Source organism: Prinia subflava, chromosome 5 (genome assembly GCF_021018805.1).
Source record: "Prinia subflava isolate CZ2003 ecotype Zambia chromosome 5, Cam_Psub_1.2, whole genome shotgun sequence".
Classification (NCBI taxonomy): domain Eukaryota; kingdom Metazoa; phylum Chordata; class Aves; order Passeriformes; family Cisticolidae; genus Prinia; species Prinia subflava.
In genome coordinates this window covers 24,833,799-24,859,293 of record NC_086251.1, presented here as the reverse complement: position 1 = coordinate 24,859,293, position 25,495 = coordinate 24,833,799, and the positions used below count along the sequence as shown (strand labels likewise).

Sequence of the window (25,495 nt, the reverse complement as noted above, 5' to 3'; positions counted from 1 at the left end):
ACTCCTCCCTGCAGATACAGACATTCATTTCTGACAGCTGATTTCTACACTCATCTTGGATATGGTCAGTGAGAAAGGGCAGAGACTTCTCCAGCCAGTCCTCCATTTAATTGCTCCAGTGTTTGAGACACTCATGCGTATCAGTGAAGTAACTGTTCAGCAGACTAGTGAGCAGCAATCCATAAAACTATAGTTTTATTTTAATCCCTGCTGCTAAGTTGCTGGGTGACCTCATCCAAGTACCTCCTTTGTACCTTGCATATGAAGACTACAAGCTCTAGTACAATGACATTTCAAGGTCGCTAAGCACCATCTACACCAACAGTTCAGTGGCACCTTGTTAAGACATGGCTGGAGTGATGTCCCTTCTACCAGCCTAATCTAAATGTGCTTCAGTTCTTCAGGAGGTTTGAAGCTGAACCTGCATACACTATTTTTGGGATGGGGAAGTTTCAGGTTCTAGTATTTTCAAACCCAAGAGTATAGAGATATTAAAAAAAAACACAAATAAAGCCCATGTTTGCAATATAGAAAGTTTGCGTGCTACAAGATGGGACATGTCATCTCAGATGTTTGAAGCTACAGCACCTGTAGAAATCAACAATGCAGAACACTGCCCATTTCTATGGTCCAGAAATTATCTTCTAAACCATCAGACTACGCCTAGCCCAGAATTGGCCTTACTATGTTCAGCTACAACTGCAAGCAAGTTTATGAAGGCACTTCTTAGTCTAGATTCGTTATTAGTTTAACAAGTAACAGTACCAAGAATGCTTTGAGCATATTTCTGAAAGTCCAAACTTGTAAATCAAATTAAGCCTATAACTCAATACTTTGACAAATCCTACCCTTTGTTTCCAACACCTGTGTAGAAAAAAGCTGCATCAGGGAACTGCTATGAGAAATTACTGATTGCTGTCTGGGTCATTTTTTAGCCAGAACAGTTTGCCAACCCAGTACACCCCATGGCTGCATAGATGCTTGCAGCAGCACAAAAAGTAGTCACAGGAGGAAAGCAGACAGGACTGCCCTTCTTACAGCATTGCTGATTTAAAGCATTCACTGAACCTCATCTTTAATTCTTCTGGTCTCAAAGACATTTCTCCTGGGAACTGCTTTCCTCTGTGGCTGAGTATCAACTTCTATCTACTGTTCCATTTAGGAAACTCTGATGAAAAAGAAGAAGAGGATTAAAAGTGGACTATGTAATTACATTCTCTACCAAACCACCTACACCTGTACCCTAAATTTGTTCCACCAATTTTCAGTCTCGAAGCTGCTAAAAACAGTAATTTTCAGCCTAGTATAAACAGAAAGGTGCTGAACAGAAAAAGGTAAACAACTGTAGTCACTATCAAGGCTGCAATACAAGTACATGAAATACACACAGCCCTTAAAGAACAAGTGGTTCAAAAGATGACAAAATTCCTGAGTGCTTAGTCTGAAGCTGGTTGAACAGAAAGACAAGAGAATAAAGATTAAAGACTACCCTGTTTAATTAAAAAAAAATTTTTAAATGTGCCCTTTTTAGAAAAATCTAGGCTTTATTTAAATACTCATTAAGTCACCACAAGAGAAGATGGGCACCAACACAAGAACCGCAGTATGTGCTGTGAAGCAGGTAAAGGATACATGACAACAGGTTGCACCATTGTAATCCCAGTCAAACTGGGAGGATTCCTGCTGGGTGACTCATTCCAAAACCAGTCCTATTTATTAGCTTTATCAATGGGCTAGGAACACAGTGGAGCTGGTCGATGAATCCTCTTGATAAATTTCATTAACAGAGCATGACGAGACCACACAGTGAACTGAAGTACACAGAGACATAAAGAAGGGAAATGAAAGAATTCTAGGTTGTGTTGACATTTGTAAACTTCTGCTTCACCCAGGAACTTGAAAATAGGAGAGAATCAACTGTGGTTAGCATAGCAAAAACTGAGCCATCATCCAGTGTAACAGTGAAAGTGACAGCAATCCTAAGTTGCACTAGGGAGGACAATTCCAGCAGAAATATCAGTGATGATACACAGCCTTGTGCTGTGAACACATGCAGGACCCCCGGGCACAGTTTGGGCCAGCCATGTTCAACAGAGATTAAACCCTAAATGATAACATGTCCAGCAAAGAAGATGACTGGGGAAAATGAAACATGAATTCTATGTTCAAACAAACAAAAAACACCAACACCAGCCCTCCCCCAAAAAGTGGGAAGGAAGAAGTGGAATTGTATACTATCACTGTGTTTTCAAAACCTACAGAAAGTAAGTGCCATAAAAACATCGGCTTTCTACAAATAATGTTGAAAACTGACCACTACCCAGGGGTAAGTGGGTAAAAGAAGCATTGAGCTTGGAGATGAAAAGGTTTCAACAAAAATAGCAAGATTCTAAAAGAGCCTTTTCAACAGACATGAAAGGAGCAAGAATTTAACCAATTGGAAGACAGAATATTAGGAACTACAGTGTATGCTTGCCTAAGGCAGCAGGGAGTTAGTTTATTTGGATAAAGGGTCCTTTCTCATCAATTCCTTTGTAGTGGTACTCTTATCAACAGTGATCTAAAAAAATGGGGAGAAAAAAATGAGGGAATGGGAACACACTAAAAAGGTGAGTATTGGACTCTCACAGCCACAAGACTTTACTTAAAAGAGAGCCAAGCAAGAAGACAACAAACAGAGCTAATAAAAGCACACATGCAGAGCATTTGCTAGGGATACAACTATGAAACCCCCACCACCAACCATGCAAAAAAACCTTGATTATTGAAAAAAAAGATATAGTCCAGTCCATTTCTGAGGGGTGTAAGAATTGTTCTCTCTTATTCCTATTCTGCAAGATATGGAAGTTTGTCCTGCACCTCTGGGATCTGGCTGCAGTTTCCATGAGATAGCCATGGCTTCTCAATATTCTTAATTACTGCCATTTGATGTTCAATATTAGAAGTCACAAGATCATAGACTTGATTCCTCAGAGCACATGTCATTTTATCACAGGATAGTTTGAGTTGGAAGGGGCCTTTAAGATCACATAATTTCAACCCTGCTGCCATGGGAAGGGCCACGTTTGACCAGATCAGGTTGCTCAGGGCCCCATCACACATGGCCTTGAACATTTCCAGGATGGGGCACCCATAGCTTCTCTGGGCAACTTGTTTCAACCCTCCAAGCAAGAATTTTCTCCTAATATCCAACCTAAATCTCCTCTCTTTTAGTTAAAATCATTCTCCTTTGTCCTATTACTATCTGGCCAAGCAAAGAGTCTCTCTCCACCTTTTTTCCTAAGGTCCATTTAAGTACTGAAAGGCTGCCTGGAGCCTGCTCCTCTCCAGGTTAAAGAAAACCAGCTCTCTCAGCCTGTCTTCATAGCAGAGGGTCTCCTTCCCTCTGATCATCTTCATGGTCCTCCTGTGGACTTCCTCCAGCAGGTCCAGGGACAGATCCTAAACAGTCCCTATTTAGCCCAGGGACCATTCTGTACTAATGAACTCCTGCTTTTTTCAAAGAGGTACAAGAAGGTTTAGAGAGGACAGATACTCATTTTGCTGTAACTACCGAAAAATCACAGTCTATAGAATCCATGTCTCTTCTCAGGTTTTGAAGTTTGTTTTTTAATCCAACGCAAAATTGGACATTCCCAAGAGAAAATCCCAAAGTTTTATTTTTGCAAGGTAAGAAATGATTGTATCTTTTCTGTACCATTTACAGATTTGGGGATATTGCCATGTTTTGTACATATCCTCACAGTTCCATGGCTATTATTTTCATTTCCAGGTCTCTAATCCTCTTCGTCATCTAGGATTTATAATATGTCTTTTTAGAACAATGCTGGGTTTGGATCACCAGTCACCCGGAGTCGGTCATATGGCACATGTTCACTCATTTTCTATCTACAGGATTCCCCCCTACACCTGCTCTTTTTCCAGCACAGAGGTTTTTGATGACCAGTATGAATGGGTATCATCTTGTTTTTAAATTTTGTTGCGTATGTCAAATGTTGCTTGGCAAAACATAACATGTGAGCCCTCCTGCCAAAACGGAGCTATCTTCTCACCTTGATGTGTGCTGGGAACATAAAACATTACAGATGCAAAGTGTGCTTAACAGGAAAGAGTTATTTATTTCAGTCTTTCATTACCTGATTCACACTGGCATTATGATTCTCTGCTTTGCCCTCATTTAATAATGATGAGGACTCAGGTAGCACCTAAATCTAGAACCAAGAGAGCCTACTGTGCAATCAGAAAAAAATCTAAATGTGACAGGTGGAAATCTCAGCATGGTTTCGTGTTAAGGACAGCATTTACAAGGTTCTCAAGCGATGAGAAAGGTAAACATACCCATGCATTTGACAAAGAGGCTATTTGATTTCTTTGAGCCTGAGGCCTCATCTATGAAGATGAAGCCAATAAAGAAGATTTTAGGGGAAAAATTATTGCTATTTTTGGAAAACTACTTGCAAGAAGACTGCCCTTTCATCTCCTGTGGTTTTTTTTTTGTCATTAATGCAACCACAGAACTGACAGAACAGATCAAAAGAAACATCAGAGAACAAATTAATCAAGCTGTTGTGCCAACTTGGAGTGCTTACACCTACAACATTAATTATGCTTGAAGCTGGGGAATGCCAGCAGCAATAGTACTGTTCGCCAAAGGAAAATTGTGCTGGACTCACCATCCGCTCCTAGGCACCCTTAGAGGTGGCACTCTCGTAGCAGTTGCTCCCATTTAAAAATTTGTTTAGTATTATTTTTTTTTCTTCTACTAAGTTACCCTGCATTCCACTGTGGAACAGTAAGTATTGATCAAATCACCTTCCTCAAGACCCAAAGAGTGTTAGAACAGGACAAATTCCTGATTCCTAAACAAGACCAGTTCAACACTAGAAACTGGCAAGAAACTGAAATTATGAGCAATGAGTAGCATGAGAGAAACTACATTAAAAATATAAACAAGAGAGAAAGTTCAAATATTTTACTGTGAAAAGCCTATATTCTACACTGTTTTCAGTACTTGGTTGCAGGAATTTTAAGGATATGCAACACTCACTAGAAGAATATTAAATAAATGCAGAAATAGCATTGTCTCTGCTGTCAAATAAATTCTCCGCCCCTATGCTGATATGACTGACAATTTCAATATAAGACCGGGTCATGTTTATTTCAGAGCTATTAAAAGCAAAACTGGCAAAAGGAGAGAAGAAATCTGAAGCTATCTTTTTCCATTTTGCAATTAACAGAGAAAGACAGGGCTAAAATTCCACCAGTCCCTGCACAGCCATTTTCCCAGGACTGCCAGGATCCGCTTTTGTGTGCTCGTGCTGGCAGTGAGGTTGTTGCTGCAGAGCCACATCCTGAGCCCAAGGCTTCCAAGGATGCTGGGGCCCAGACACTGAGATCACAGGGCTGCACTAATCACGCTGCTGTCACTTACTCGGATGCATCCGCTTCAGTGGAAAACATCCTACTTCCAAGCTATCTTTTCTTTGTTTAATAGTTACAGGAAGAAGAGCTGCTCAGAGATGGAGACTGGCCCCAGAGTCACTGCTTTGATGGAGAGAGGAGCTGGCAGGCACTCCCAAACTTCAGCTGCATCGTTTCATCTGCCTGAATTCCCAAACTACTTGTGGCTTAAGCCAGTCCCAGGAGGTACAATAGCCCCCTCTGTGTAAGCAGATTATCTCAGAAGACCACTTCTGATTTACAGGAAACAATGGGAGGAAAAAGAGGAGCTACTAAGGTCACATGCTTTACTGGGAAACTAGTTTATTTCCAATATCATGAAGAATCACAAAACACTCATCCAACCCACCACTCCACTGTTACTCATTTGAGAATATGAGAATCACGAACATTCTGAGTTGGAAGGGACCCACAAGGATCATCAAGCCCAACTCTTAAGTGAATGGCCCATATGGGGATTGAAGCCACAACACTGATGTTCTCAGCACCACGCTCTACTATCTCTAAGTCGTGTGCCTTGGCCAATTTGCAGCTTGCCTTTGTTCTGTGCCTAGGCAAGCTTGGCAAATATCTGGTTTAGCATAAGCACAGCTGCTAGATCTTCATACATCCCTACTACACCTTGGCAGAAGGAAATAAGCTTAACAGACTAGAAATGCCAGGATTGGAGAAGAAGAGCAAAAATTAACATTTCCAAATGGTAATCAGACAGAATGGACAAGCCAAATACTATGAAGTACAGCATGGGGAGTTGGAAGGGCTGGGGATGGACTTGTAGATGGAATGTGGCCCACAAGAAGGCATAATGACAACAGAAACCATACCCAATTTCCAGCTAATTGGAAGCTTTTTCAGAATAAAAGCATCCTGGTAGGTGAAAGGGAGAAGATTGAAACACTGATGTATTGAGTAGCAGATGGTTCTTAATTTCTATGGGATTTCACAAATTATAAACAAACATCTTATGTTGTTTTGTTGGATTTTTTTTTTTAATTAACAGCCTTCTCAGCAGCCAGATGAGGCAAGAAATAAGCTATGAGCAGCTGAAGCACTCTTCAACCACTCTACAACTCACAGAGAAGTCCCAAAGAACCTAAGTTGCTTTCCCCTCTGATGTCATCTTTATTCTGTTCTACAGTCTGGCAGGACCTCAAAAGTATTGCCACCATGTGGCAAAGCTTTGCCTTGAGCACCAATCCTTACAAGAAGCTGGGAGGGAGTATGGTCAGGATGGGTGATCCAAACTGCTCAAAGGGATCTTCCACATCACAGGACACCATGCCCAGTGTATAAACTGGGGGAGTTTGCCGGAAGGGGCCGATCGCTGTTTGGGAATGGGATGGGCACTGGTCAGTGGGTGGTCAGTTGTGCATCACTTGTGTTTCTTGGGTTTTATTCCCTGCCCCACTTCCACTCCCTCTCCTCTCACCCCTCCTCAACTCCTCCTCTCATTGCTATTATTGCTGTTGTTATTATTAACTTTATTTCAATTATTGAACTGTTTTTATTTCAACCCTTGAGTTTTACCTTTTTCTGCTTGTCCTCCCTATCCTGAGGGGGCAGGAAGGAAGTGAGCAAGTGGCTGCATGGGGCTAAACCATGATAGCCAGGCTGGATGGAGCTTTGAGCAACCTGATCTAATAAAAGAAGTTTCTGTTCATAGAAGGGAAGGTGAACAAGATAATGTTTAAAACTCCATTCCAGACAAAATTATTCTTTGATTCTGTGATTTTGATTCTCCGTATTTCTCCTACTGCAGTGTCACCATACATTCTCCTTTTGTGGGTTCTTTAGGTAGCAGGACATTACCCTACAGATATACAATTTCTGGAAATGCAGAACACACGGAGCTGAGACTGTGAGAGTTGTTCTCGATTCATTTTAGTGACTACCTGTGAAAGCACAACTCTCTCTGAAAACAGAATCCCTGTTCTCCCTAAAAAAAGTCAGTCCCTTAAAGTAGAACTCAATCTGCTCTTGCTGAGAAATCAAGCAGTGATTTTCACATATGCACAGAGATGGTCTAAGCTAAAAATCACTAGCACATAGAAACATTGATGAGTATCTACCTCCTATCTTCATCCCAGGCTGCCACAAACATTTCTGCAGCTGTGCAACAAGCTATATCAGGATAGCACTCTGGGTTAAAAATAGTCTTTCTAGTCAAATTGGTTTTAGCCCTGAAAATGTCATTCTTTGATCAGCTGACCGCAAGTATCAAACATGCTTGTGCCTGCATAAGGAAGTCTTTTCCAACATGAGGGCTAGCTTATGGCACAGAATACATATGAAACTATGGTACAATTTTCACAAAATGAAAGAGAAAATAAATGAAATCAGCAGTATTGCTCAGATTCCTGATTAGGAAATAGCTTTTGCCTGAGAAACAGGACGAATCACTGTTTTTGCAAGTGACTAGAAGGAGTATCTACTTCCCTGGGCTCACAAAACTATGGTAAGCAACAGACTACAGTCCTGATTCCCAAAATGTACTGCAGCACTTTAACACACAGTAATGTCAACAACTTAGAGAAATCAGACACAGCTCATTAGCAGGTTCTAATTTAAAGGTATAAAGACAATATATCTTTAGAAACTTGCTAGTAAGAGAATGAAGACACTGAATACAGAATTTTAAGAGAATGGTTGGTGTATGCCCATGAAAAGGCTCACAAAAAACAAGCCTTATTTACACGTGGATTTGCTGATTGCAAGAATGCACAATGTAGGTAGAGTGGGAACAGCTCTACAAGCTTTTAGTCAACTTCCTCAAAAGGTTAAGCATTTTACAGTTCCCAATGCAACATGACCAACAAGACCTGCAACATGCAGCTGCCTTTGAAAGATCTTAGAGCTTACCTTAGCTCTGGTTAGCAGAGACTTAAAATAAGGTACTGGTGTCTTTTCCAACTTACCATTGCTGATTTCAGGCAGATCAAACTTAGTGAAGTCCCACCACTGGAGCCGGTAGGTGGTGTTGGCAATGTTGCTGGCCACGGCTGACTGTCCATCCCCAATCACAGCACCTATAGAAAGGGGGGAAATAATTACCAATTTAACCTCTACAAGAATAACCAGAAAATAAGCTGGGGAGACAAAACCATAGAAAACCTTTCAAAATCCAATACTCAAAACTCTAGATTCTTAAAGAAATCTTATTTACAGAATTGGCAGCACGTCCTCAATAAGCCACAGAGCACAGGAAATTAACAGGAAAGCATCTCCCTGCAACACATTTCTGAAAGAAAATAAAGTTGATAAGAGATAAGACTTACCCAGAAACACAAGGTAGAAATCCTAATCAACTCATTTGGTGCGAATGCATTCTACTTATCAACAGGAGTGAAGCTGTATTTTCACAGACCCAAAATTGTCTAGTACAGCTAAGAAGGCAGATCAGAATACAAACTGAGAAAAAGCATTGCCCTGGCAAATTACACACATTTGTGGATATAATCACTGCTCCTACTTCACTCAAAAGATACAGGTTGCTTACAGTATTTGTCCACAGTAAGAGCTGTAACAAAATACTGGCCTGGAAGATCTAGGAGCTGGCCCTTTGCTGCTTTGTGTGGCCCAGCCTACAGCAGGCAAGGGCTGCACTGACTAGGCAAACACCATGACCCCTGCTAACTGCCCAAGGATTTGGGCAGCAGTCCAAAATGAGAAGGCTAAGCACAACTCACCAGAAACTACCACAAAGAAACTGTTTTTCCCAGCGCAAAGGAACAGCCACTGGTTACTCAAGTCAACACACAGTTGAGAAAGCTGAGACGCATTAAATGGGATTCCCAAGGAGATGGAGACAAGAGACACTTCATCCATAGTAGTACTACAGTCAAAAATCTCATGCTATTTGCAGTCTTTAAGGCCTTCATGGACAGGCAGCCCACGTATTACACACACATCCTGGCAACGAGAGAATTTCAGCTTAAGAGAATTTGAAAAGAGAGAGCAAAGCAAGATCACTCCCAAGAACAAATGACTAAAAGCAAAGTCTCCAGTGTCTATGCAGTCTGGATTTCAGCATCTCTGCACTGTCTCCAGTGGGAAGTACACAGCCAAGTCAGTGCCTTCAGTCTCCCAGAAGGGCTGGCTCAGGACTTTGCTGCCACAGCAGCAATAATAGAAGAGACATCACTTTGACAACTCTGTCAGACACCTGTGCAGGGTTAAGAGCTTGCTAACTGCTAGTAAGTTAAACCGGTGTGGAGGAAGATGGAAAGAGTAGGTTGGATAGTTACTTTCCTTATCAAATCCCAAAAGACTACTCAGGCATGGGAAAAGAAAGAAAGAAACCCAAAATGCCTGAACACACAAACACCAATAGGTTTTTTGCTTTCTCAGCAAAGCAAAGAACAAGGTGGGCAGGGCAAAGTAAGTAAGCAAATTCTAAACTGGTGCTGATAAATAAATACACCAAGAAAGCTGCTTGAGTCCTGATTTTTGGTTCTAGAGAAAGCTCAGAAATATACAAAGAACAAAATTTCGGAGTAGGCAGCTTTACACTGTGCACTCAGCTCTGTCAGGCCTCCAGCAATCAGCCAACCTCCATTGTACATCTGCCCTGTCTCTGTACCTGCCTCTGTCAGATGTGTATGGATCACTTGGATGGCAGAATTAAAAACATTTCCATTGCTCTAACATATGCCCAAGGCCTCGTTCTCTACATTCCTCAAAACAAAGGGCTCCTCTGAACAGAAGATATGCACTGGAGAAAGCAGATTCAATGAATTAATGAAATTACACTTTGCAACCAGAAGTAGAAGAACAATTAAATTTTATGTTGCTTCATCTTTCAAATTCTTCCCACTGCAAGCCTGGATTTGTTACACAAAGGCAGATCTTCTGCTGTCTTGCCTGCAGCCCTTAGGAAGGGAAGAGCAAAACAGCTGCTCTACAAATGTGAAGCAGTGGTTCTTGCTGCAGGGAAATAGGAACTAAGCACCAGCAAGGTAGCAGCTGTCTTATAGGACAGAGTCAGGCAAGGAAAACACTCTGTCGAGACAGGCAACAGAAATTCTACTGAGGGCACATAATTCCAGAATACTGACCTTATCACAGATGACCATTGCAAAGTTACATAATCTGTTCTGCAATGAGAACAACCTTCATAGGTGTAACAAGCAATATATAAAATGAAGAGGAACATACCTTAGGAGAACAATCATGCTCTCCGTCTACATCAGAGCAGCTTAGCAAAATCACTAACTGCTCCACAAACACTAAGTTCATCTGGCTCACACAACTGCTGCCCCTACTGCTAAAAGTACCATAAAAAGCAGCTGGAAAGCAGATAAGATTTTTTTTCTGTAAAATTTCTCATCTTTGCATCCCTTTCCCTGTAACCTTCAAGTTAGTTATGGTGTTCATTTAAACCTTGCATTCTCTTCACCTGCAAAGGCAGTCACATCATACGCAGAGAAATTAACAATGGAAAAAAGCAGTACTTCCCCATCTCCAGGACAGCCCCATGCAAATTTCAGAGGCAGCACAAGCTATCGAGAAATGCTAATCCTTCAGGTAACAGGTACCTTTATCAAAGAGATTAGGACACAGGCAACACCGTTCTTAGTGTGAAAGGTGCCTATTCAGAAAAATTTTGTCCATTTCTCAAAGGCTTCAAACCAGTGTAACTAACACTAATCAGAAATCCATGATCTACATCTTTTATTAAGTAATTATCTCTACTTATACTAATTATGTAATTGAGGAGTGCAATTATTAAATTATATCTATATACTTATAACAAAGTGGAATAACATTTGGATCACAAGTCCTGCCAGATGCCTCCCACATACACGCATGCACTGTCCTACAGCAAAGATGATTAAAAGCATGTAAACATTTCAGACAATGAATTAAGAGAGGAAAATACCCAGCACAGAAATATGCTATCCTAACCTATATTGTCCTCTTTGGTTTATGGAAAACGTTTTAGACCATGGTTGGAAGACTTAGGAAAGTTAAAATCCTCACTACAGAACTTTTGTTCACCATGCAGCATGAGAACTCATTCTCAGCTGGCTTTGCCCAGTCAGGGTTTCAGTCTGGATGAGAGCAGAAAGTGCTGTTGTTTGTCAAGTTGTAATATATGTAACCTGGAGGCAAACAACACACTTCAGCTTCTTAAATTTGGGGAGCAACAGATCAGCTCTTACAGCAGCTGTTCTCACCAAGCACCTGACAGTCGTGATTCCTGGGTCTCCACTGTTTGATGGGACCACAAATGACTGCAGTGGGTACCCAGGGGTCTCGGGCTTGTCAAGCTCACGAACAGAACGACCTTTTTCTGCAGAGAAGATGTAGATTTCAAAATGCTGAAATCCAAAGTCAGGGCCAATTGAGATGCAGTGAACGTAGGTTTGATTGGCAGCTTTCCTGCGTCTGTCTATCACTGCGTAATAAACACTGCATGATGGCAGGAATGAAGATAAATGCTTTCAGCAGCCCCCCTTTTTCCCTCCACCACCCTGAACTCCATCCACCCCCACTCAGCACATGACAAAAGAGTTTAAAGAGTGGAGGGGGGGGAGAAAGTCTTAACAAAGACTTAAATAAAAAAATCCTCAAATCTTTTCTTATAGGCCACCTACACGTGACAGATATTTATCCATCAGTCTCAACCTCCCCAGAGGATCCAATGTATCTTGGCATGCGGAGAAATGAACCTTTGCCAGTCAACTATTGCTCATTTATGAATCAAGCCATGCAAGCCAATGTCTGAGTTTAGACTGAAAGGGGAAAAAGGGGTGCAAAACCAGTTCCCTTAGTACTCCAGCATCCCCTCAGTGAAAAGCAAACTAACTTCAGACTACTACTATCAAACTCTCAAAAGAACAACTAATACTCTAGAGCTACACAGGCTTTGGGGTACACATTTTGGGAATATGAAACATCAACATAGTACGGGAATTTCTTTTCCATGCATTTAACAGAAACCAGAGTTATAATTTTTTTCTAGATTCTTTAGCCTTAATTTGTTAGTGTCTGGCAGGTCCCCTTGTAATAAGAGAAAAATTTATTATGATGCTTACAGATAAGCTTGAGGAAGCTAGAGAATTCCCTTAGTTTGTGACTCAGTTTGCGGGAGTCATTAGGCCCTGGTCTAAAATTCACCCTGGATTAGTACTTACATCTCTAAGCATGAGTACCTTTGAATAGTAATTACCTCTCTATGAAACCATTTGTAACTGTAGCTGATACTGAGGTTAATCTATACTTGTAGAAAGGATCTATCAGAATTGATGGGTTTTACATTTACTTATTCTAGATTTACTATCTACTAATCCAGGCTCCAAGAAGTCCAAAACACAGAACACATCTATTTGACAAACCAAGGATAAGACTCTTTGCTGCAAGAATACACTCGATTCTCTCAACCAGTTCTGAAACAATTTGAATTCAGGCAAAACAATTGCTGAAGTCAAAGGAAGATGCAAGACGTTCTTATACACTTCCAACCCTCAAGTATTTTATAGGTCAGCCTAGTTTGGGGGACTGCCTTTAATGACAGCATATATATAAAATTCTGAATGTGAATTGGACAAGTTCCAGCAATTCTCTGTTCCAGGCTACCTCAAAGACAAAGCCTTTGAAGTGGCCGAGCTAACTAGCTAAGATTGGGCCAATGCTGTAGAAACAGTATGCAGAGCAACCAGGTATTTTCAGCCACTTCTTTTGCTTGTTCTTCAATGTACAAGCAAGCTGTAAACAGGAAATGGGCAAAATGATTTTCATGAATGGATGCACAATATGCTACTAAGAGTAGTTCAGCATACGCTAAGCACTGAAAGGATCTTAGATTCAACATTAATTGAGAAAGCTTCTGAGAGGTCTATGCCCTCTGAAGGCTGAACCTTCAAAGGCTATTGTTTCTCCTTTATTCCAGATGTATAAAATAAGAAGAAATGTAATTTCCTATTCATGTTCATTTCTACTGCAAAATTTCCTTTTAAAAGGGGCAATACTTAGCATGCTGAGCTCCACAGAACTATCAGCTACAGGAATTGGAGCAGAGTCAGCTGTGGGTAAGTGAAGGTGACCATCCTGATAGGAGCCAGTCAAGTGCCCACGGGCTCCACTTACACAGAGAACAATGCAAACATCATATAGGAAAGGGAAATTTTCAGCCATAAGTTTTAGAATTCAAAAGGAAAACAGTTAATTTGCAACAAGCACTAACAATAAAAGAACACATGCCTGGCCAAAAGCCTCCACCTCCAATAGAGTCATGATGGCTCCCTGACATCTCACCTTCCTATATTTAATTTCTTTGTCTGATCATCTAACAATTAATAAAATAATGTGTCTAGTAAGCATTTGTCTTTGATGGTAGAGTCCAGTTTTCCCTCAGGGAAACTAGAAGACATTAAGATCCTTTTCAAATGCATTCCCTCTTATCTATATTGTTTGCATCCCATCAAGCAAGCTGGCAATTCTTAAGAGAATTCACACTCTGTTGCTGTTCACTATAGAGCTTCCTCTGCTCATGTCACTTTGCTACACATGAGAGTTGGAAAATCAGATATGCAACAGCACAGACAGTTTCCTGAGCAAAAGTTGAGCCAATATTTGCACAGAATAGAGGATAAGGAAAATCCTGTACCCTGAGAAAAAGAAATTATCTTATTATAAGTTTTGCATATACACATTGGAGCAAGCAAATGTCTCTGTTTAAGAAGGTCTCATCCTACTCAGGGTGACCAATAAAGAACAAGCAGTTTCATTTCCTTGCTGTAGCTATATCAACCCTCTCAGCTTCTGGTAGTGACAAATCATGGCCTAAGTCACCCAGTTGGTAAGAACTTTCTCCAGCCATCCAGTATCAGATATGCACCACTGAACAGAAAAAAACCCAAACAATTAAACTGTGAGGAATACACAGAATTCCTTCCTTCTACCTTCCAAATCTCTATCAATCATCACTTCAAGTACGGCACTGCTATAATAAAAGACTGACAGGATTTAAACAGTATCTGCTTACTATCTTTTACTGTAAGATTCATAATCTCTTATGTCCTAAAAGAAAAAAAAACAACCAAAAAACCCAAAAACCCAAAAACCACCACCCACAAACAAACAAAAAACCAAACTCAAAACAAACAGACAAAACCACCCAAAACCCCCCACAACAAACCAGAGAGAAATATCATCTGAACCTTGGGCAGGCCAGAGTATCTTACACATCACCTTAGTGATGAGTTGAGAGCAACTGATCAACAACTGCTAGAAAGGAGAAGGGATGAATGAGACAAGTGAGATCTTGATTTTGGCAACTGAACAGAAAGTAACAGTAGTATGTTGTTAATGATACATAATTATTTAGCTTACGCACAGTTTGAAAGTTCATGCTTGTAGGGTAGCAAGTACAATCCACCAGAGAACCGAAAATCCTACTTGCAAAAGACGCAGAACTCTAAGTCTTAGTGATGCTCTTATATCTGTACAACTCAAATGAAGCTGTTAAATACTCCTTTCTTTTTATAAGATAATCCTCATGAAAAAGGACTGTTTAGATTCAGCTGTTTGTGTTCTCATTAGTCATTTATGATGCTTTTAGCTGCAGTGGATGGGAAGTTCCCTGGGAAAGCTCTTGTACACTACTGCTTTACACTGTGTAACAGGATGCACGCATACACATTTAAAGAAGCAAAGCACCACTTTTTTAGAGACAATCAAGAAAATCCTGGAATTCTGATGCTGGATACTGTACTGGAATGGCACATAAAGAGATGCTGGTGCTCCATGAAGCCCTAAGGTTAAAAAAAAAAGAGTCACGGGTCCAGGTAATTCAAAATAAATCTTTCTGGAAATTGAGATGCTGCATCACCGAAAGAGTTTAGCAGGAAAAGGTTATGGGTATAAAAGAAACACCTGTTACCCTTGGCTGAAACAATCTGCAATCTGTTCGAGAAGTGGGTGGTCAAACAAGCTCTCTCTTACATTTAGGCCCCTTGCTGGGAAGGGTAGTCAAAGCTGGAGTCTTCCTATCAGCAAACTGCTGAAGCTGTTCAACTTGTTCTGAGATCCCTTCTCTATTTCCATGCGATAGCGGCATGTGTTAAAAGCATGCCTCACACTACCATATGATTCAGGCAGTAAAACATGTTTCCTTCAGTATAGCCTTTTAGGGAAAATATTCAAGCACTAAAAATATATTCCAATCTGCATTTCATTTAACTAATGTTTTGGTTTGACCTTTTCTGCATACTTGCAGCCTTTTATACGATTTGTCTGTATGCATTTAAAAACCCTAACATAAAACAATGAGTAAATGCTTGGAGAAAGGGATTTACACTTTCTTCATAATTTCTGTTACAAAATTCTCTTACAAAATCAGCTATAAGAGCCATCAAGCTACTGCCCAGGAATGGGTGCCTGAAATCTACTAACTGGAAAATACTGGGGAAATAAAGACAATCTTTATCTTGTCAGTGTGAGGAGAAACAATAATTTGGGTTACAGGAGGCATTTGTGCATCTGGGGGTCCACATCAATCTACTAAAAAAACCAGTAAGATAATACGTTTGATATCTGCTCTCAAGCAACTGATTCTGCAAAGGAAAAAGGGTTTTGCAAATTAATGGAGGGTGGGGCAGGGGGAGCAGGGAAGGAGTCCAAGACATGCTGATAGATGAAAAGGCAGAAGAGAACTGAACTCTGCAGTCTCTAAAGAAATGTGTATTGACTTCCTTCACCTCTGAACCCACACATGCACGCATGTTCACATCCCTGCTTCCTTGCAAATTTCCAGAAATAGCAGGTGACTCTCCAAATCAAAACACCATATCTCTCCTGCCAGAATTCAGTGAAATCCCTGGTAATGTGAAGGTCTCAACAGCAAATGTGTGCTCTGTGTGTCTGGGGTTCCTCCCTTCTGCTTACTCTGCAACTCGTGATGCCTCTGCTCTCTCCCATCACTAAGTCCCTTGCACCATTAGCAAGCCTGTCATTAAATGCTTTTGGAAGTCCGCTTTTTAATCATCACATCTGTGTTTATTCTCTGCACAGAGTGGAATCTATGCCTGGCAGGCATTTCCTTTTGTAAAACTCCTTCTTCTTTCCTTTTCTGACTTTTCAGAGCATGAAATGTGCCTGCTAATCCTAATTGCTGCAGATGGAGAGTCTTGCAGAGACTAGACAAAGGGGGCATCCTTCCACCAAGCAGCTGTAAGCAGGCACCAGACTCCAGTTTCCAGAGTTTCTCCTGTCTCACTTTGTCACATTTCTGAAGAACACAAGGATAAACTTCCACAAGTAGCTATACCAGGAATGGGGACTTGCCTTTCCAGACTTACCCTCTCCAGCCTAAATGGCCCTCCCAGCAAAAGAGCATCACTGAGATCATTGTGTGACCTGACTCAGGGTGAGCAGTCCTCAAATACTGCTGCTGTCAAAGAAAATGTTAAATGTCTGTCTTTTAAGGGCCATTTGCCTGTCTACATCCCAACATCAGCTCTCATAGCAAAGAAAAACTTTGTAAGGTCCCACTGGCACACCCGCACAGTCGGCCCTTCCACTAGCAGTGCCTTGGCCAGTAACAGAGGCACCGATACACTGAATCAGTATGGTATTAAGACATTTTTGCTACCAACAGCCAGTGAAGAAGTTAGCTTTCTATATTAGCAGTGTCTGGATTCAGAGGAGTATTTTCAGTGCAGCTGAATGGCTTCAGAGGGTTGCTGTCACCTAACCAGAATATCCTTACCACCCAAGGCTAATGCTTGTGTCCTCCACACAGTCTGTGAGGTCTACTGCAGTTCACTTCTCTAACACAGATGCTAACACATATCAGACTAATCCAATGTTGCCAAAACTGTTGTATACAGTTTTAGATAATTCAGAGGTCTTGCAATTTCTTGTTATTGAGATATAGACTGTTGCCAACTCTTAGTCCATATTCCACGCACGTTACACTTTATCATCAATTCCATAGCTCGTTAGTGTGACCACAGTTTTAGTTCACACTAAGTAATTCCCCTTCCTAAGAGGCTCAAATAGTGTTGCAACAGCACTCCCATCTAACCAATATAGCTACACCAACAGACAGATGTAGAATAGACACAAAAATAACAAGTCAAACTGCTTTACACAGAAAAGCCTTTTCCATTGTGAGTGTGCATTTTAACTACATGAAATCCTATTAAATCCAAACAAATCAGCAAGCCAAATTCCTGCTACCGCCTCTGCAGCTCTTACTGCAAGAATGTGTGCTTAGCACAACTTGAAATGTGCATGTCTTATGCCAAAACACCCATCTGCAGTGGAGAAAAAACCTCAGCAATATCTTTCTAGAGCACCTGCATGCTTTGTCAACCACCACATTGCAAAAATACAAACTTTCACTAGTCCAAGAAGCAGTATGTTCCCTAGAAGAGTTTGAATTCCATACATTTAACTGTGTATCAGTACAACAAACTTCCACAATGGAGCCACTTTCCGTTGTGGAAATAGCAGGACATAGTATTAATAAAAGTAACAAGCACAAAAACATATTCAAAGGATTGCCAGTGAATGGAAGACCTGCAAAACTTATTGCTATCCTTACACATATTTCAGGAGTGCTGTATTACAGCACCAGCCCTGTGCACCCAAACTTGCAATGAAAATGCTGTGTCAGCTTAGTGACACAGACTGAGCTACCATCACAATACAGAGCACTAGCTAAACATGCTCAGTGGTGGATTTTCACAGGAATAATATCCTGCGAGCAGGACACGTCAAGAGGTATCGCCAATCCACAGAGTGAGAAGAAGAGAAAGCAGGACAGGAACTGGAAAGTAAGCAGACAGACTTGCTGTTTGCTGGGTAAAGCAGTGAACAGACACACAGGCAAAAGAAAGCAGAAAACGAGCAAGCTGAGAAAACAGAAAATTGAACAGTAGTTTAACTCATGGGAAGGCAGTTTAAATTTAAAGCATGGTGAGATGGAAAAGAGGAAGTCCAGACTGGAAGAATGTAATGGGGAGACCACATTATTCCAACTGAAATAGAACAAAGTAAAAGAAACCTACAGCAAATAAAGTACTTCACCATCACAATGTTCTGAACACTTTCCCATGGAAGAAGTTTTGAAGGTGGGTTGGCATGATCTAGATGACAACAATGGAAACAAGACTCACTCCTTATTGCCAGTAGCTTTAAGGCACAAAGGAGGTTGCTGCATCTCAGCAAGTGTGCAGGGATCTGTTTGGAGCCAGTGCAGAGATTCAGGCTCAAGGGGTAACCCAGGTCCCAGAGTATGCAGAGCAGGACTGACACAGCACCTTAGTCCACACCTTGACAGACCACGTGTAACAAACAACATGAAAGTAACCATGCAGCATTTGAACAGTGATGCAGGGTGAGGGCTCCCAGAAGTCAGGACGCCACCAAGAAGTTTGGCCAAACTCATAACCTTGCAGTGACTTCTCTAAATTGGTGCCACAGCTCAGCTCATCACAGACAGGTCCAACCCACTGCAATTACAAAACTGACTCCAAGATGAAGGGAGACTACCACTGTATCCCATTGTTTTTAAGAAGTGTTAAAAGTCAAAGCCACATCCAGAAAAAACTAAGGAAGCCAAAGTACGTCTTAGATACTCAGCATGTAGGTCTTGCACTGCACAATGAATGGATACTTAGAAGATTTTAATTTCTTTTTTTGGGCAGATTTGACCTTAATCCATCTTGAATTAGCTCATAATGCTTCCAGAGTGTCCTAAGTAGACCTGCTCAAGAAGCAGCTGTACAAAATAACCACCACATACAGCTACTCCATACAGCATTTACAAGCAAAAGTGGAGGGAAATTTCTTATGATGAAAATAGGGCAATCACAATTTACTGGTTTATAGTAAGATTTTCAATTAAACACAATCAATATTTGGAGCAAGCCATCCTTTACTGGAGAGTAGGGGTCACAAACTAAAAAGAAACTGTGGTGAAATGTTCCAGGATCTCATCTCACAGCAGCAGAGGTCCAGCTCCTACCAGATCAAAGAACCAGCAGTGGTACATTCTAGAAGATGATGAACACTCCAAGCCAGCTTCTCACTAGGATTCAGTGTAAAATTACAGTTCCAAGTAACAGTTTCATTAGGCCTCACAAATCATAGGACAGCAGAAGTTAGGCAGTAGCTCACTAAACGCACAGGAGTGATCAGGGAGACCAATATCCACTTACAGCTAGTTTCTTTGCAAGCAGAGAAATCATGACAGGGCTTTGCCTTCAGTTTTCACTGTTTCTTGCGTCAACAGACATGCAGGTTTCCATGAATGAGGGTTCTTCCATGGAACCTCATCAGCCAAGCTGGGCCAGGAAAACATAGAAACACAGTCCCCTTGCATAACTTACATGTGTTCCACATATAGAATCCAATAAAGACCTCAGCAAAATGCTTTCTCACCCTTCCTTTCAAAATCTTTGCAAATCTGCTCCCTCCATCTGGCCTATGAGATCTTTCTCTAAACTTCATTATTGTGTCCCTCTCTGTCACAACTTAATGTCTTCCAGCATTTATCATCAGCCCTTCTCTTTTATTTCATCTTGCTATGATTTCCAGTCCATAAGCATTGTTAGTTGTCTCCCCTCAGCCTTGTTTCTCCTGTGCCTTCTGTTCCTTCTACTGTGGCAAAGTACTTTTGGATTTCCTTTACACTTCTCAGTGTCCTTGTAATGGGGTTGTGGGGGATGTATCTATACCTGTTGGGTATTTGCCTCCTTCCCACCCACGGATTTTGAGCCTGACCCACCTCTGCAGTACCCATTCCACCATCTATTGCAAGACAACACTAATGAAAACTGCCACCAGACCAATTCCCTCCACTACACTTTTCTACTCTGGCACCTCAGAGAAGCCTTGAGATCTGACTTGGTTGGTCTGTGGTGAACCAAAAGACACATCCTCAAACAGCTTCTGTGTGCAGCACACCAGGAGACATCACATGGATGGGTGCATGCATGCCCACACCACGAATGCTAATAGGAACAATTGTTTGAAAGAAGACAAAGTGTTTCTCCAGCTTAACTGAAACCCACGCCTGCAATCCCAGCTACCTTTGACTCATTCCTCAAACCCTCCCCTCCTCCAGCTTCCATTTGTCTCTGCGCAGAATCTCAGCTGCTTATAAGAAAATTACCAAGTGACATTACTTCCTCTACCTTTTCAACCTTCCCTTCCCCTCCTGCAATTCTTCCCAAAACAGACACAGGCATGTTCCCAGCCCTTCTAAGCACTCCATCAGCCACTCCACTATGATTTTCCCCTCTTTTGTATCAATTTCTATCCCTTGCCATTTGTCAGTAAATGTGTGTATGCTCTTCTCCTCCCTCTCACAGTACAAATATGCATTAATTTCTTGCATTTCTAAATTTCTCAGTGACTCTGGATCACAGTTTGGATGTCTAGGATAAGAACAGGAAATGCATTGTCCCATATGTCCTTCTCATCTCTAGCTCTCAAACTGTATATGAACTCCTGGCAGTCACTGTTCTTTTTCCTCTCCAGCATATCTTCCAACCTGCTCTACTTCTAGTGACCCCCTTGCTGGTCAAAACTCAGAATAGTAGTCCAACTCTTCTCGTTAACTCTTTCTTAGCAAAGGTACTAAAATTTTTGATTCTTTGATTTCTCCTCCCTTGCCTTCTGTGAATGGCTTCTACCTACCACTACCACTCTAACCAACCCCAAAGATGCTCAAAGAGACAACCAAGCAATTATGACCATCACTACTTCTTCCACACTCTGCTGCCAGCCCTGAAGTTCTCATGGGCCACATCTACCTAATCCTTCCCATCTATTGCTGCAAAACCTGGTGGGTTGAAGCATATTGATACAGCTGAAATTGTGACCTTGTTTCAGGCGTGCTTGAAGCGGTGGGAAGAGATGTGAATCTGGTTCCCAGAGCAGCAAGAGTGGAACTCAGAAGCCAGGATATGAGGGAACTCAGAGTCCAGAGCTGTTATATTTGCAGAGGCTGGCTCACAGCTCTTGCTGATTTTGAACTCTCAGAAACATAACAACTCCTGCCTGCCAGGGCTTCTGGATTACAGCCCACACTGAGCTCAACAGGAGAGCACATCAACCTACTGCTCAAGAAAGCAAAACACAGCTTCCTTTGGTAGCACTAACTTGCAGCTCTTGCTTAGTCCAAAACCAGCTCTGAGCTCCTGCAGACACTGGAGACTATTCCCACTTCAGCCACATTCCAGAGGTGGTGGAGGCACCAAAAACAAAAACAAAAAAAACCAAACCAAAACAAAAACAAAACAAAAAAAACCACCACCCACCTAAACCAAGGAATAGAGGGACACGTATGAGGTGCACCTCTGCCTCTGGATCCTGTTTATATTTTCTAGTGTACAAAATCTCCTGTTATCTGCATTTACTTTTGAGTTCTGAGGCAATGAGTAAAAAGCCAATACAAACTTACCTAGTACTCTCATTCTAACTAGAGCCTGTGTTTGCTGCTGCACAAATGCTGCTTGGCTTCTCTACTCAGTTTTCTTCAAGAACTTCCCCACCTGATGCAAGACACTTAACACCTTCCACATTTTCAAGAACAAAGGCAAGTGCAAAGACACTGACAAATCCAGCCTTTATGTTCTGAGGAAAGTCTGAAGTCTAAATTTATTTCCTATGCTCTGCCTTTGCCACAGGCTTTTTCTAAAACTCCTCCAGGTTCCACACAGAGAGCAACTTATAGTGGCTAATGTTAAGATAAAATACCCAGGTAAGATAAACACACAAGTCAAAAGTAACTCTGAGGAAGCAAGCAAGTTGTCACTAATCCTGCCAAGATCTTCCCATACATCTTCCCCACAATCAAGGAAAGCCAGCAGACCAGAAGCATAAAACCAACAGTACCAGTTAAATAATGATACCATGTGGAGGAAGAACCGCTACTGCAGAATCTAACAGCTAACACAACCTTTGATTTGTATGCATTAAGTGCTAACAGACTGAGACATTAATGCTTAATTACAAATAAAATATCTAGTGATACAATCCTATCCACCTAAAAAAGGGACCAGGAGATCAGCACACGGCATTCTTACCGGACCCATTATTCAAAACACAACTATGTTGCCATAGCAAGAACTTCCTCTATCTTAATGGCTATAAAAATGTCTATGAAGATATTCCATACTGGGCATAGTGAATCTGGCTTAGGGTTTGCTTTGTGGTGTTGGATTGCCCCCCTCACAAGACCCATAAAACACATTAGTGAAAATCATGACTAATCTCTTCAAAGATGACAGCCAAACGTGGCAGGCCACCGAGGACTCCTATCCCTCTGCATGGCAGATCACACGGGTTCCTGCCTCCCCTCTGCGCTCTGCAGCGTGGGTAATTTTTTAATTATTTTTTCCCCTTTTAAAAGGAGGCAGCAAGCTCTGGGAAAATACTTTTATGGCTAAGTGAGTTTTACCACCCACAAAGAGACAGGTCCCCAAGGGGCCCTCACCGCCCACAAAAGATGAGCACTTCTGCAAAGCCTTACCCCTTTCTGATATAATGATATCTAGAAATTCATCTCTTTAACAATGCACACAAAAGGAATCAGCCTGCACCCTTCACTTTTAAGAACATGATCACCTCTCTCCAATACCTTTCTAAATCTCAAAGGCAGCTTTAGATTCACAGCCACCAATACAAAGAAAGGCTTACTGGAACAGTTAGCATCAGAAAACACATTATACAAGCTTTCTCAGATGCAATGCTTGCTTCCACCCTGCAGCACTGGAACAGACTATAGCTTGTGACACGATGCAAATGGCTGGAAGAACCTCTCCAGCAACAGGACCACTGAAGACATTCTATGAAAACTCTTGCACATGTACCAGGAACTTTGAGACAGTACTCTTATCATAAATTTTCTTTTGGGACTAGGCAATAATTTTGCTAGTTTAAACATGCCATGTACTGAAAACAAAAACTGCTTCAGCAATCCGTTACCTCAAGGTAAGTGGTGAACTTTAGGCAGCAAGACTTCAAGAACTAAAAACCTCCCAACACCACTGCTCAAGTATCTTTTTTTCAAGCTAAATTGTTCTGATACAGGTTCTGCATCTTTCTATGCCTTTTGTCTATTAAAAGGTGCTCTATCAGAAATCTTTCCCCCACAGATATATCTAGACCAATCAAGTAACAACAACTACCTACTACTTCTTTGATTAGCCAAGTACATTAAGCTTATGTCATTCTATAGCTGAAGTTTTCCTCAGCTGATTCTTCCTTCAGCTATATTGATTCCTTCTGAAATGTAGAGACAGAGTTGCACATGGATTTGAACATCATCTGGAACGATGTTAATAAGACCATATAAGAGTCAACAGTAGTTTCATAGTCCCTGATATTGCCTGCCTACATAAGGTTGTAGAGCTGTAGCTCCATGACAGGAATTCATACTCCACTGGTTCACATGCAGCTCCCCAAAGCCATTTGCAGAGTCACTACATTGCCCAAAACAAGACTTCACAAACGTCAAATGAGATACACATTACTGGTCCCAAAGTACCTCATCTCACCCTGGGCTGTAATAATAATCAGTCACAATGGCATCACTGCTTGGATCATCACTGGGAACAAAGCAACTGCAGGAAAGATTTGCCCTCTAAGTAAATAGATTTAGACTGCCACTCTTACACTCCATATTTTACTATCTACAGTTGGAAGTGCATTGGCCCCAGATCCCAAACACTTGGTTCTTTCAAAGGTCAACTGCAATTAAGAGAGCTTAACAGCTGGTTTGTTTGACATACATCTTGCCTATGGCCCAGTTATCCCATAAAACAGCTTCTTTATCTGTCCAAAATCTTCCCTGTTGCTTCAGCTTAATTCAAGGGCTCTGAGCACCATTGTTCCCATTTGAACAGTCTTCCACAAATGCATATGAAAGCCTATGAAGTGCTGGTAACAACACTGCAACTGCACCATCATCTCTTCTGGATACACGATAATAAAAGTATAATAAGCATTTCAAGGCTCTGTATTTGGGGCCTTTTAACCCTCTAATATGACTTTATTGTATGGAGGACAGTTGTACACATTGCTCTAACCTCTCTCACAAGGCAGCATAACCAAAGAAAACACAGCAAACCATCTCCACAATTGAAATTGAAATGGAGCCAGTCACAGACAATATCTGGCACACTTCAGTAAATGCAGATGTTTACAACTACTGCTAACCTCACTGCAGTATCATCTCCAGATACTAGTCAAGAATCCCCTGCTGCCTCAGGCCTCATCAAGCATCTCCTGTTAAGTGGCCTGCACTCACTCTGACCAGAAGAGTTGTGCGTAGTTCTAATCTTACTTTAAAATAAAAATTGTAAATTATACTCACAATGTACAGCCACTGATCCAGACCAAGTTTTTCTATGGACACTTCTGCTACATAAACAGGTAATTGAGAAGTTTTCAGCTTCCAGTTACCAAAGGGAACACAAAATGAGACTCTTGGCACAAAATAAATATAAACTCATGGAAAGTTAGTAACAAAGCATTCTTAGTAACATCTGTTCTCTCAGACAAACCTTAGAAGAGTCAGAATCCTCTCCAGTACCATCATAAGGGTTTACAATAGAATTAGCAGACAATGCCAATACATACAACCAGGAGCAGATGTACCTATGCCTGCAACACAGAGTTTAACAGAACTACAACAATCTATTCTCTGCACTGAACCCCAAGATCATTTCACTGTTCCTGTGTACTCAGTCATTTCAGAGAATCGCTGAAGACTGAGAGTGGAAAGGATCTCTGAGATGCTCCAGACCACTCCTCTACTCAGAGTAGGATGAATTACAGCAGGTTACCAGGGACTATCTGCAGTCAAACTTGGCTGTCTCCAAAGTTAGAGACCCCATAATCTCCACAGGCAAACTGTTCCAGAATTTGACCACTCTTACAGAAAGAAAGTTTTCTTCAGTTCAAATGGAACTTCAATTTGTGTCCATTGCCTTTTGTCCTTTCACTGGGCATCCCTGAGAAGAATCTGGCTCTCTTCATTCCCTCAGTTATTGATACATATTGTCAAGATCTAATT

At 41.3% G+C, this 25,495-nt stretch overlaps 1 protein-coding gene across 3 annotated transcripts in view; it reads right to left on the bottom strand.

Annotated features, from left to right (window-relative positions):
- The window catches only part of AMBRA1 (autophagy and beclin 1 regulator 1), a 127,369-nt gene that overhangs the window by 43,003 nt on the left and 58,871 nt on the right, over positions 1-25,495 (bottom strand). For all 3 annotated transcript variants that reach the window (XM_063398468.1, XM_063398469.1, XM_063398470.1), the window contains one exon: positions 8,376-8,486. In XM_063398468.1, the coding sequence (XP_063254538.1) occupies positions 8,376-8,486 (111 nt within the window). The remainder of the gene's footprint in view (positions 1-8,375; positions 8,487-25,495) is intronic.